Source organism: Panulirus ornatus, chromosome 39 (genome assembly GCF_036320965.1).
Source record: "Panulirus ornatus isolate Po-2019 chromosome 39, ASM3632096v1, whole genome shotgun sequence".
NCBI classification, from domain to species: Eukaryota; Metazoa; Arthropoda; class Malacostraca; order Decapoda; family Palinuridae; genus Panulirus; species Panulirus ornatus.
This window is the reverse complement of record NC_092262.1, coordinates 4128274-4142700: the sequence shown is the minus strand read 5'-3', so window position 1 is coordinate 4142700 and position 14427 is coordinate 4128274. Positions and strand designations below refer to the sequence as shown.

The 14427-nt window shown below is 39.0% G+C and overlaps 2 protein-coding genes across 2 annotated transcripts in view; one reads left to right on the top strand and one right to left on the bottom strand.

The window, feature by feature from the left end:
* Window positions 1–694: 694 nt before the first annotated feature.
* Window positions 695–7924, top strand: LOC139761040 (ubiquitin-like protein 4A). Its single transcript, XM_071684802.1, has 4 exons — window positions 695–851; window positions 1726–1831; window positions 3804–4012; window positions 4338–7924. Exons 1-4 carry the CDS (start codon window positions 804–806, stop codon window positions 4413–4415), a joined length of 441 nt encoding a protein of 146 aa, XP_071540903.1. The 5' UTR covers window positions 695–803; the 3' UTR covers window positions 4416–7924.
* The window catches only part of LOC139761039 (uncharacterized), a 38705-nt gene continuing 30237 nt past the window's right edge, over window positions 5960–14427 (bottom strand). Inside the window, exon 10 of the mRNA XM_071684799.1 lies at window positions 5960–14259. The gene's annotated coding sequence lies outside the window, so the exon portion shown is untranslated. The remainder of the gene's footprint in view (window positions 14260–14427) is intronic.

The window sequence follows — 14427 nt, the reverse complement described above, 5'->3', positions numbered from 1 at the left end:
GGACATCTTGAATGAGTAAGGTAGAGCCGGCTTAATACGATTTTACATTGTGTTCCTCAATGATTTCTTATCATTACGTCTAACTGAATACACTATATACATCTAGACCTACTAAAATGATGTAGAAATAAGATATAAGTGGCTCAATCCAGTAGTATCCTAAAGATATGTTATGATTCTGGTTATCTAGCCTTATCTCTCCATTTTCTCCAGTAAGTGATATCATCAATTATGGTGTGAGTGCATGACCACGGCTCACAAGATGGACAGAATAGATTAAGGTAGGAAAAAATATATCGTAATATTACCACGTCTATCTTGCTGCTCTTTGAAAGGTGAGTCCACAACCTATTACTCTGCGGATTTGGAAGAACCAGTCACGTTTTTCTATTTCTTTTTTTTTTCTTTCACTAGCGATGTTGAAATAGATTTCTTACCGTACATAATACAACAGCTTACATGAGGTAGAAGCCATACGTGAGTCAGGTAACTGTGCGCTGCTTGAACGCTCTTCTTTTTGTACGCTATCGTTATTGTTCGCTAAGGGACATTTTAAACCTAAATAAATAATATATATTTTTCTAAAATATCCAAAAAAATGTATTTGAATGTGATATAAATCATTAAATGATTACGTTGTGGTAGAATTTTATTAAAGTACGAGGGGCTGGTAATATGACAACTTTAAGGCATTAGTGAACGCCTTATATTTTGACCAATCAGCTGCTGCGGGTCAGAGCACATGCAGACGCCAGGACGTGAGGTTATCGACGATTCCCAGCACCAAATTAAAGGTGACCAAGATGAAAATCACCGTCAAGATATTACAAGGGAGCGAGTGCAACGTGGAAGTAAGTTTTGTGAGATAATTACTGGGATATAAGTCGATTTCCTGAGGGTGGTTTTTGACAGTGGGGGTTTGTGGAACTTGTGTACCAAGGAACCTAAATATGATTTAAAGGTCTGGTTTTTAACATTTAAAATCACTACTTAATTGTATTTAAGTCAAGGTTGGCGGTTTTTACCCCGAGGGTTGATTAGGTTTGTGGATATATATATAACCTTCATAGCCTGGTTCGAGGTGATCTCACAGAATTCGTTTAAGTTGGCTTTTAATTATATATAGAGGCAGCAATATTATCATAGAACTATAAATAGTAATGGAGGTATGATCAGCAAGTAAAGAAGACAATAAATATAATAGGTAAATTATTTTGTGAGTTTAGTAGACCACGAGTGTAGTTATGATCGGGTAAACTTGACCCCAAGGCTGAATATCGGTACTCCAAGTGTGGCTTGGGGTCTACCTGTTTGTTATTGTACTGTACTTTTATTTGCCAAACTAATTTTGAGCTTTCTTATTTCAGTTACAGCTGTATGAAATAGACATTAATATGATTAATTTGTTACGATTGATATTTTTTTTCGTATTTCTTTGTATCTCTGAAACGATAAAATTTTTCAATATGTTTCTTCCTTCTTTTCGTGGATGCTGTTAATCATTTCTCACTGTAGCAAACTTTTGGAAAGTAATGATGAAGTCTCCTTTTACAGCTAATTGGTGTAATTCTAGGCATAATACAAAAGTTCAGTGTTATGTATCAAATGTTTATTAAAGCTTCATTTAGTTATCTTAGAATATTTGCTTTATCATGAAGTAATTCCCATGTTTGAGGACTTTTATTTATAAATAAATATATGTTTCTCTTTTATACATACACTTAGGTTCTAGAGACTGCCAAAGTTTCTGAAGTAAAAGATATTGTGTGTGAAAACCTTTCCGTTCCACCTTCGGCACAGCGTCTTGTTTACAAAGGAAAAACATTATCAGGTATGTCAAAGGTTATTCAATCTTCTTGCATTACTGTGCTTATTAAACTAGTATCCCATTAGATCAAGATTAAAAGTTATTCAGTATTCATTTATATGCGATCATTTGTGATGGAAAAATAATATAAAATAATTGACAAAAGGAGGCAGAGGCCCCTACTCTTCATTTCTGGATTACCCTTATGGCAGTGTGTTGAATTTTATCTGCTTCAGTTTCAGCTGATAGTAATGTTGCCGTTTAAAATTATTATTTATTTATTTATTTTGCCTTGTCGCTGTCTCCCGCGTTAGCGAGGTAGCGCAAGGAAACAGACGAAATAATGGCCCAACCCACCCACATACACATGTATACACATACACGTTCACACATGTAAATATACATACCTATACATCTCAACTTATACATATCTATACACACACAGACATATACATATATACACATGCACATAATTCATACTGTCTGCCTTTATTCATGCCCATCACCACCCTGCCACACATGGAATAACAACCCCCTCCCCCCTCATGTGCGCGAGGTAGCGCTAGGAAACGACAACAAAGGCCACATTCGTTCACACTCAGACTGTAGCTGTCATGTAATAATGCACCGAAACTACAGCTCCCTATCCACATCCAGGCCCCACAGAACTTTCCATGGTTTACCCCAGACGCTTCACATGCCCTGGTTCAATCCATTGACAGCACGTCAACCCCGATATACCACATTGTTCCAATCCACTCTATTCCTTGCATGCCTCTCACCCTCCTGTATGTTCAGGCCTCGATCACTCAAAATCTTTTTCACTCCATCTTTCCACCTCCAGTTTGGTCTCCCACTTCTCCTCGTTCCCTCCACCTCTGACACATATATCCTCTTGGTCAATCTTTCCTCACTCATTCTCTCCATGTGACCAAGCCATTTCAAAACACCCTCTTCTGCTCTCTCAACCACACTCTTTTTAGTACCACACATCTCTCTTACCCTATTGTTACTTACTCGATCAAACCACCTCACACCACATATTGTCCTTAAACATCTCATTTCCTGCACATCCACCCTCCTGCGCACAATTCTATCCATAGCCCACGCCTCGCAACCATATAACATTGTTGGAACCACTATTCCTCCAAACATACCCATTTTTGCTTTCTGAGATAATATTCTCGACTTCCACACATTCTTCAAGGCTCCCAAAATTTTCACCCCCTCCCCCACCCTATGATTCACTTCCGCTTCCATGGTTCCATCCGCTGCCAAATCCACTCCCAGGTGTTTTCTCTGAAGAATGTATGTGAGAAATACTTAGAAAAGCAAATGGATTTGTTTGTAGCATTTATGGATCTAGAGAAGGCATATGATAGAGTTGATAGAGATGCTCTGTGGAAGGTATTAAGGATATATGGTGTGGGAGGCAAGTTGTTAGAAGCAATGAAAAGTTTTTATCGAGGATGTAAGGCATGTGTACGTGTGGGAAGAGAGGAAAGTGATTGGTTCTCAGTGAATGTAGGTTTGTGGCAGGGGTGTGTGATGTCTCCATGGTTGTTTAATTTGTTTATGGATGGGGTTGTTAGGGAGGTGAATGCAAGAGTTTTGGAAAGAGGGACAAGTATGCAGTCTGTTGTGGATGAGAGAGCTTGGGAAGTGAGTCAGTTGTTGTTTGCTGATGATACTGCGCTGGTGGCTGATTCATGTGAGAAACTGCAGAAGCTGGTGACTGAGTTTGGTAAAGTGTGTTAAAGAAGAAAGTTGAGAGTAAATGTGAATAAGAGTAAGGTTATTAGGTACAGCAAGTCAATTGGGAGGTAAGTTTGAATGGAGAAAAACTGGAGGAAGTGAAGTGTTTTAGATATCTGGGAGTGGATTTGGCAGCAGATGGAACGACAAACTATCTAGATGAATTAATAGTTTGTAATGAAGCTGTCCTTATCAAGGGGAAATAGTCATCTTTACAATATCTAACTTATTTCTTTGATAGATGAGATAACGCTTGAAGAGGCTGGCATTACTGATGGAGCAAAAATCCATCTAATGGGGAAGAAAGGAGAAATGGCATCTCCTTCAGGTGGTGCAGGCTCCTCAAAGAATGTAGCAGCAACATCAGATTTCTTTATTCAGTTAGAATCTTTTCTTAGTAAACACTTAACTCAAGAACAGACTACAAAAGTAGTCAGTGAATTTAAAAAGGTTAGTTACTAGTGTCATTTAATTAGTGTTTTTTATAGTAATTTGAGGATAAGATCACTCAAGTTACAAATAACTGGTGTAGGACTTCTATGGCTTCAAGGCTACTGTTAGTGGGAAAATGGTGGACTTCTTTAGAGTGAGAAGTTCCTTGATGAGACGGTACTCTCATTCATTTACAGACAATGATAGTCTTACTGAAGGTAACTTTACCCTCATGGTGCAGCCACAGGCAGATGGAGTCCAATAACATATTTAATTTTATGGTATGATATACAATATTTCAGTATGTTTGGACAAAATGTTTACCTCAGAATTTGAATTTCAGAGTTGCCAGTTGATGGTGGACAGTATGAACTTTGATGACATTGAAAGATTTGCAGCAAGCAACTTTACTGAGTTTTAAGGGTACCTTTAAAATGCACTGTCTTGAAAGGAACTTTATTCGATGCATGGAGATAAAGAATGACCTAACACTGCTGCCAAGGCATCCTGATGAATGAATCATATCTTGTTTGCAGTATAGTTTGATAGCATGCAAATTTACATATTGAAAAATAAACTCTGTTCTAGAATTAGGACATTGACAAAACAAGTGCTGATGATAATTGTTTTGTTCCTTGTGAGATGGTCATGTGATCAAAGGTTTGATTATTTCAGCCTTATGAATTACAGCGATGTGTGCAAGTGTTATTGTGTATTGTGTCTGTGTACTAGAAGATTCCAGTGACTCTTCAAACATGCAGACATATAGTTAGAATTTACTTATAAATGGTGAAAGAGGGGAGGTCAACCATGGATGGCCATATTTTTGTTGTGCATCGTCAAATAACTTGCGTTGTCATGGAAACTGTGACAGTTTTAGATAGCTCATACTAGTACAAATCCATGAGAAGTTTGTGTATGTATGTCTAGTGATTAACTCCGAGTCTTTTCAAACCTAGAGTTTGCCAGTTGTCTCAATATTTTTCAATAGGTACATTAGATTCTTTACTTCTAATCAGTTTAAGTTAGATATTGATTATCCTGTTGATATTGCAACATTTAAGGTTGTTCTTTTGTATGTATGGTCAGGAGAAGCTGAACAGTTGTATCTTTGATTCTCTTGAATGATTAGATGCACTTTATCTTGGTACCTTTTAAAGGGAAATGTTAGGCATAACTAACTGCTTCCCTTGTTGTGCTGATAATGAGGTCAGTACTAGATAAGATATATATAGTATAAGTTTTACCTTGCTTTAAATGCTAGGAAACTGCATTATTGTAAATAAATATGTGAGTGAATTAAGCAGGATTTTAAAGTAATAGATAATAGCTGCACGAGCCATTTCTGCGAAATGTAAGGCAGCATTGGAATTGGTTTGTTGTAGGATACCAGTTCTGATGATTGAGAGAAATGGAGTAAAAGAATTTAACTTTTAGTCTGTAAAATGAGTACTTTGACAAGCACTTCCACTCATGCAGTTTGAGAAGAACCCTAAGACTTATAATACGCTGTACATATAAATTCTGTAGTATTAAATGCTGTGCTGCTTTTAATTCAGAAGGTGAGGGGAGATGTTCTTGCATTGACCTGACTTTTGTGGAGCTTTGCACGAGAATGAATGACTTTTCTAAATCACGTATTTTCCTTATACAAATTCATGGATTGTTTGAAATGTTACCAGCAAATCTTCCCATATATTTTCCTGTTAGGGAAATAGCTTTCCCTTCAGATTGGCATAAGGAATTTAATAGATAAAATGGAGAATATCATGTAAATTCTTTTCTCCTGAGCTTTTGTTTGTACTGAAAACCATGTCAGGTACTCATCAGGAACTTTGTATTTTGTAATAAGAATTATGTAATATCCAGAGTAAATATCCATCTCAGATTTAAGTGAGTAGGCTCAGTGGGTACTAATAAATAATTAATTTTATAACTCTAGGACCTCCTTTTTGGAATTCCTGCAGCTTCAAGGCTGCACTGCAAGGGGAATGATGGACTCCTTTGGTCAGAGAAGGTCCTCCGTGAGATTGTACTTATTTTTGTCCATTGATGATGATGATATCTCACTGATGGTGACTTTTTACCCATAGTGTAAGCCAATGCAGGCAAAATCCAGTAACACCTGCTAATGAATATTCTTTTATCATGTATAGCATATATAAGTCATTTGATGTAGTGGCTATAATATATATATGTGTAGTGTTTAAAAGTACTTATGAAAGAATAAGCGTACTGAGTAAAGCTATGGTAGGATTTTATCATGACTACTTTAAACTTTTACAGTTGTTAAGAACCATTTGTTATTTATTGACTCCCTTCGATACCATGAAGTGACTGGAAATAAGTTGAGCATTTGTTTTTATTGCATTGGATGTATGGAATGCTTTGTGACTTCAAAAGTGTGAGTGGCTCTTCAAGATGTTTGTTTGGTATTTATTTTGTTTATGTTTAAAAATAGACATTAATTGGAGGATATATACCCAAGGGATATTTTTTTAGCCAGTGGGCAGACCTTTAGTGTATCAACTCATTAGCTGAATTAATCACTTGTTTAACTCTCATGTATTGCAGGATTTCATAGTTAAGCTATGCATTTAATTGACCCACTACTAGCTCATAGGTGTAATGAAATACCTAATCCAGGGTGTTGCCATTCATATCTTTAAAAAAGGGAGCTTGATCCTGTGTTGGTCAGGTAATCTTGATTTCTTTTATACAAATGATAAAGTAAATGGATAAATATCATGAGTGCAATACAAGGGATGTTCAGTATCATATTTACCCCAGTATTTTTCTTCCATAGACATCTGTAAACTGCCAGATTAGTTCCTAGGTGTGCCTGGTTAGGCACCTTTGGACACCAGTCATGTCAAGTGAAAGGATCCTCAAAGCACTTCTCACAAGCCACAATTAGTAGCAACGTGCAGTTTCCTATACAAGCTTCACATTCTTGCTTACTAACTCATCCACAGAAACCTTGTTTACAGCATGTTTGTTAAACCGTATTCTCAGTTTTGCCCATCAAAGATTGATTTTCCACATTTTTTGAAGCAGATTCTCGTACAGCTTATGTGGATTTTGATATGGATAAAATGCAATGACTTATTCTCTGACCCATCCCAATTTTTTTATTCTCTAAATTTGTGATTTTTTTATATTTTTTTTTCATGTGCAAAAGAGTGTCTGAAGCTACTTTCTTTTAACTCTCTTTTGTAAAGTAATATTTATACGAATAAATGTTCCACATACTTGATGTTTCACCCAGTGCCTAAGTTAGCGACCTGTAATGGTAATTGTTAATGTTAAGAAGCAGTGATGATTTTGCAGCTTGATTTGTGCATGCAACAAAGAAGATTCCTCCATGTGAGTCAGAGGGTTGATTGTTTAATACAAAGCTCCGTTCACAGCAAAGCTCAGTGGACTGTTTAAATGTGTAGTAATGATGGGATCATTACTGTATTATTATAGTCACAGAACAGTTTGTTTTACATTGGCTTACAGGCATGCCACTTCAGTGACTTTGATTACTGTTGGATAATGTTTAATGGTAAAGAATTGTATGTAAATGAATCCCTTATTCATTTTAGCTTTAATTGTTGAACTTTTCTAAGAACATCCCTTGTGTTGGAAGATTCTGTTGTTACAAAATTTTTCCCTAAGAATATAAATCTCGCATGAGAACTTCATTTGATTCCAATCCCAACTGAACATATTCCTTTTCTTGGTCGTCCATTTATTTCAAATACAGAACAATGTTAAATACGCGTTTAACTTGGGCATAGGAGAAAAAAAAGTATCCTAGTTTTGGCGGGATTTTCAGTAACTTGTTTTTGCTAAATTTTATCCCTAGATCATGAAGATTTAAAAAGTTAACAAAGGTACTTAAAATTTTTCTTGCTGGAAACATCAATAAAAAGCATGAGACAGCTTGTTCTTTTACTGCTGACCAGTGAAAGTGCCTCACCTTCACTCCATCCCTGCTAATGTTATTACGGATTCATCTTGATGGCTAGTTTGTAATGGCTGTCTTTTCCAAATACCCTTAAGTCCAACATTAGCTTTGGATTGGAATTGAACCATGATATACCTGCGAGTACATTGTATGATTTTACTGCTAATGTACTGGAATTAAAAAATATTTATTTATTATTTATTTTGCTTTGTCGCTGTCTCCCGCGTTAGCGAGGTAGCACAAGGAAACAGACGAAAGAATGGCCCAACCCACCCACATACACATGTATATACATACACGTCCACACACAGCACATATACATACCTATACATCTCAATGTATACATATATATACACACAGAGACATATACATATATACCCATGTACATAATTCATACTGTCTGCCTTTATTTATTTCCATCACCACCCGGCCACACATAGAATAACAACACCCTCCCCCCTCATGTGTGCAAGGTAGTGCTAGGAAAAGACAACAAAGGCCCCATTCGTTCACCCTCAGTCTCTAGCTGTCATGTAATAATGCACCGAAACCACAGCTCCCTTTCCACAGCCAGGCCCCACAGAACTTTCCATGGTTTACCCCAGATGCTTCACATGCCCTGGTTCAATCCACTGACAGCACATCTACCCCGGTATACCACATCGTTCCAATTCACTCTATTCCATGCACGCCTTTCACCCTCCTGCATGTTCAGGCCCCAATCACTCAAAATCTTTTTCACTCCATCTTTCCACCTCCAATTTGGTCTCCCACTTCTCCTCGTTCCCTCCACCTCTGACACATATATCCTCTTAGTCAATCTTTCCTCACTCATTCTCTCCATGTGACCAAACCATTTCAAAACACCCTCTTCTGCTCTCTCAACCACACTCTTTTTATTACCACACATCTCTCTCACCCTATTATTACTTACTCAGTCAAACCACCTCACACCACATATTATCCTCAAACATCTCATTTCCAGCACATCCACCCTCCTGCGCACAACTCTATCCACAGCCCACGCCTCGCAACCATACAACATTGTTGGAATCACTATTCCTTCAAACGTACCCATTTTTGCTTTCCGAGATAATGTTCTCGACTTCCCACATTCTTCAAGGCTCCCAGAATTTTCGCCCTTTACCCCATCCTATGATTCACTTCCACTTCCATGGTTCCATCCACTGCCAAATCCACTCCCAGATATCTAAAACACTTCACTTCTCCAGTTTCACTCCATTCAAACTTACCTCCTAATTTACTTGACCCTCAACCCTACTGTACCTAATAACCTTACTCTTATTCACATTTACTCTCAACTTTCTTCTTTCACACACTTTACCAAACTCAGTCACCAGCTTCTGCAGTTTCTCACATGAATCAGCCACCAGCGCTGTATCATCAGCAAACAACAACTGACTCACTTCCCAAGCTCTCTCATCCACAACAGACTGCATACTTGCCCCCATCCATAAACAAATTAAACAATCATGGAGACATCACACACACCCCTGCCGCAAACTTACTCACTGAGAACCAATCACTTTCCTCTCTTCCTACACGTACACATGCCTTACATCCTCGATAAAAACTTTTCACTGCTTCTAACAACTTGCCTCCCACACTATACATTCTTAATATCTTCCACAGAGCATCTCTATCAACTCTATCATATGCCTTCTCCAGATCCATGAATGCTACATACAAAGCCATTTGCTTTTCTAAGTATTTCTCACATACATTCTTCAAAGCAAACAACTGATCCACACATCCTCTACCACTTCTGAAACCAAACTGCTCTTCCCCAATCTGATGCTCTGTACATGCCTTCACCCTCTAAATCAATACCCTCCCATAGAATTTACCAGGAATACTCAACAAACTTATACCTCTGTAATTTGAGCACTCACTCTTATCCCCTTTGCCTTTGTACAATGGCACTATGCAAGCATTCTGCCAATCCTCAGGCACCTCACCATGAATCATACATACATTAAATAACCTTACCAACCAGTCAACAATACAGTCACCCCCTTTATTAATAAATTCCACTGCAATAACATCCAAACCCGCTGCCTTGCCGGCTTTCATCTTCCGCAAAGCTTTTACTACCTCTTCCCTGTTTACCAAATCATTTTCCCTAACCCTCTCACTTTGCACACCACCTCGACCAAAACACCCTATATCTGCCACTCTATCATCAAACACATTCAACAAACCTTCAAAATACTCACTCCATCTCCTCACATCACCACTATTTGTTATCACCTCCCCATTAGCCCCCTTCACTGAAGTTCCCATTTGTTCCCTTGTCTTATGCACTTTATTTACCTCCTTCCAAAACATCTTTTTATTCTCCCTAAAATTCAATGATACTTTCTCACTCCAACTCTCATTTGCCCTCTTTTTCACCTCTTGCATCTTTCTCTTGACCTCCTGCCTCTTTCTTTTATACATCTCCCACTCATTTGCATTATTTCCCTGCAAAAATCGTCCAAATGCCTCTCTCTTCTCTTTCACTAATAATCTGGCTTCTTTATCCCACCACTCACTACCCTTTCTAATCTGCCCACCTCCCACACTTCTCATGCCACAAGTATCTTTTGCGCAAGCCATCACTGCTTCCCTAAATACATCCCATTCCTCTCCCACTCCCCTTACGTCCTTTGTTCTCACCTTTTTCCATTCTGTATTCAGTCTCTCCTGTTACTCCCTCACACAAGTCTCCTTCCCAAGCTCACTTACTCTCACCACTCTCTTCACCCCAACATTCTCTCTTCTTTTCGGAAAACCTCTACAAATCTTCACCTTCGCCTCCACAAGATAATGATCAGACATCCCTCCAGTTGCCCCTCTCAGCACATTAACATCCAAAAGTCTCTCTTTCGCGCGCCTATCAATTAACACGTAATCCAATAATGCTCTCTGGCCATCTCTCCTACTTACATACGTATACTTATGTATATCTCTCTTTTTAAACCAGGTATTCCCAATCCCAGTCCTTTTTCAGCACATAAATCTACAAGCTCTTCACCATTTCCATTTACAACACTGAACACCCCATGTATACCAATTATTCCCTCAACTGCCACATTACTCACCTTTGCATTCAAATCACCCATCACTATAACCCGGTCTCGTGCATCAAAATCACTAACACACTCATTCAGCTGCTCCCAAAACACTTGCCTCTCACGATCTTTCTTCTCATGCCCAGGTGAATATGCGCCAATAATCACCCATCTCTCTCCATCAGCTTTCAGTTTTACCCATATCAATCTAGAGTTTACTTTCTTACACTCTATCACATACTCCCACCACTCCTGTTTCAGGAGTAGTGCTACTCCTTCCCTTGCTCTTGTCCTCTCACAAACCCCTGACTTTACTCCCAAGACATTCCCAAACCACTCTTCCCCTTTACCCTTAAGCTTCGTTTCACTCAGAGCCAAAACATCCAGGTTCCTTTTCTCAAACATACTACCTATCTCTCCTTTTTTCTCATCTTGGTTACATCCACACACATTTAGACACCCCAATCTGAGCCTTCGAGGAGGATGAGCACTCCCCGCGTGACTCCTTCTTCTGTTTCCCCTTTTAGAAAGTTAAAATACAAGGAGGGGAGGGTTTCTAGCCCCCCGCTCCCATCCCCTTTAGTCACCTTCTACGACATGCGAGGAATGCGTGGGAAGCATTCTTTCTCCCCTATCCCCAGGGTTAGGGGAGAAATGCCTTTAGGTTTTATGATCACAGTTGTGATATGTGTTGCATTTCAAAAATTTAGAATGTTTCCTTTAATTTTTCAGTGCTCTCTTTAATTGGATGCTAAGTAAATTGTTCAAGGCTGTAGGTATTTTGGATGTGGATGTTTTGGTAAATGATTTTTGCTTGAGTGCGCTGTAAATGTGTGTCTATAACTTTTCAGAAAGTGTGTCTATGACTTTTCAGAAAGTGAACTATATTGTTTTTTTTTTATTATACTTTGTCGCTGTCTCCCACGTTAGCGAGGTAGCACAAGGAAACAGACGAAAGAATGGCCCAACCCACCCACATACACATGTATATACATACATGTCCACACACACACATATACATACCTATACATTTCAATGTATACATATATATACAAACACATTTATTTATTTATTTTGCTTTGTTGCTGTCTCCCGCATTAGCGAGGTAGCGCAAGGAAACAGACGAAAGAATGGCCCAACCCTCCCACATTATATTATATTTATTTTATTTTGCTTTGTCGCTGTCTCCCGCGTTTGCGAGGTAGCGCAAGGAAACAGAGGAAAGAAATGGCACAACCCACCCTCATACACAATGTACACACACTCACGCCCACACACGCAAATATACATACCTATACATCTCAATGTACACATATATATATACACACACAGACACATGCATATATACCCATGCACACAATTCACACTGCCTGCCCCTATTCATTCCCATCGCCACCTCGCCACACATGGAATACCATCCCCCTCCCCCCTCATGTGTGCGAGGTAGCACTAGGAAAAGACAACAAAGGCCCCATTCATTCACACTCAGTCTCCAGCTGTCATGCAATAATGCCCGAAACCACAGCTCCCTTTCCACATCCAGGCCCCACACAACTTTCCATGGTTTACCCCAGACACTTCACATGCCCTGATTCAATCCACTGACAGCACGTCAACCCCGGTATACCACATCGATCCAATTCACTCTATTCCTTGCCCGCCTTTCACCCTCCAGCATGTTTAGGCCCCGATCACTCAAAATCTTTTTCACTCCATCTTTCCACCTCCAATTTGGTCTCCCACTTCTCGTTCCCTCCACCTCCGACACATATATCCTCTTGGTCAATCTTTCCTCACTCATTCTCTCCATGTGCCCAAACCATTTCAAAACACCCTCTTCTGCTCTCTCAACCACGCTCTTTTTATTTCCACACATCTCTCTTACCCTTACATTACTTACTCGATCAAACCACCTCACACCACACATTGTCCTCAAACATCTCATTTCCAGCACATCCACCCTCCTGCGCACAACTCTATCCATAGCCCACGCCTCGCAACCATACAACATTCTTGGAACCACTATTCCTTCAAACATACCCATTTTTGCTTTCCGAGATAATGTTCTTGACTTCCACACATTCTTCAAGGCACCCAGGATTTTCGCCATCTCCCCCACCCTATGATTCACTTCCGCTTCCATGGTTCCATCCGCTGCCAGATCCACTCCCAGATATCTAAAACACTTTACTTCCTCCAGTTTTTCTCCATTCAAACTTACCTCCCAATTGACTTGACCCTCAACCCTACTGTACCTAATAACCTTGCTCTTATTCACATTTACTCTTAACTTTCTTCTTTCACACACTTTACCAAACTCAGTCACCAGCTTCTGCAGTTTCTCACATGAATCAGCCACCAGCGCTGTATCATCAGCGAACAACAACTGACTCACTTCCCACATACACATGTATATACATACACGTCCACACACGCAAATATACATACCTATACATCTCAACGTATGCATACATATATATACACACACATATACATATGTACATAATTCATAATGTCTGCCTTTATTCATTCCCACTGCCATCTTGCCACACATGAAATAACAATCTCCTCCCCCTTCATGTGTGCGAGGTAGTGCTAGGAAAAGACAACAAAGGCCACATTCATTCACACTCAGTCTCTAGCTGTCATGTTTAATGCACTGAAACCACAGCAAACAAAATACCTAAAGTATCAATGTGAGTTTTCAAAAACTACTACATTCTCCAAATTCTGAATGGTGAAAAGTGATAATTAGGGCAAGTTAGTGACTACTGATGTTAACAGTAAAAAGAAGTAATGTCCATGCAGAGACCAAAAGGTATGGCTGCATAGCAAGGCAAAGCCAAAGAGTCTTGGTGTTACACAAGACTTTCTAAAGGCTCCTGCAGTCCAAAACTGTACTACTAAATTTCGCGTTTAACTTGGGCATAGGAGAAAAAAAAGTATCCTAGTTTTGGCGGGATTTTCAGTAACTTGTTTTTGCTAAATTTTATCCCTAGATCATGAAGATTTAAAAAGTTAACAAAGGTACTTAAAATTTTTCTTGCTGGAAACATCAATAAAAAGCATGAGACAGCTTGTTCTTTTACTGCTGACCAGTGAAAGTGCCTCACCTTCACTCCATCCCTGCTAATGTTATTACGGATTCATCTTGATGGCTAGTTTGTAATGGCTGTCTTTTCCAAATACCCTTAAGTCCAACATTAGCTTTGGATTGGAATTGAACCATGATATACCTGCGAGTACATTGTATGATTTTACTGCTAATGTACTGGAATTAAAAAATATTTATTTATTATTTATTTTGCTTTGTCGCTGTCTCCCGCGTTAGCGAGGTAGCACAAGGAAACAGACGAAAGAATGGCCCAACCCACCCACATACACATGTATATACATACACGTCC

Bases quoted from the DNA above. Each gene is read 5' to 3' on its own strand.
- LOC139761040 (XM_071684802.1), top strand. From the start codon at position 804: ATGAAAATCACCGTCAAGATATTACAAGGGAGCGAGTGCAACGTGGAA. The intron at 1,832-3,803 runs GTATGTCAAAGG...TTTCTTTGATAG, and splicing joins CAAAGGAAAAACATTATCAG to ATGAGATAACGCTTGAAGAG. The intron at 4,013-4,337 runs GTTAGTTACTAG...TTTGAATTTCAG, and splicing joins TAGTCAGTGAATTTAAAAAG to AGTTGCCAGTTGATGGTGGA.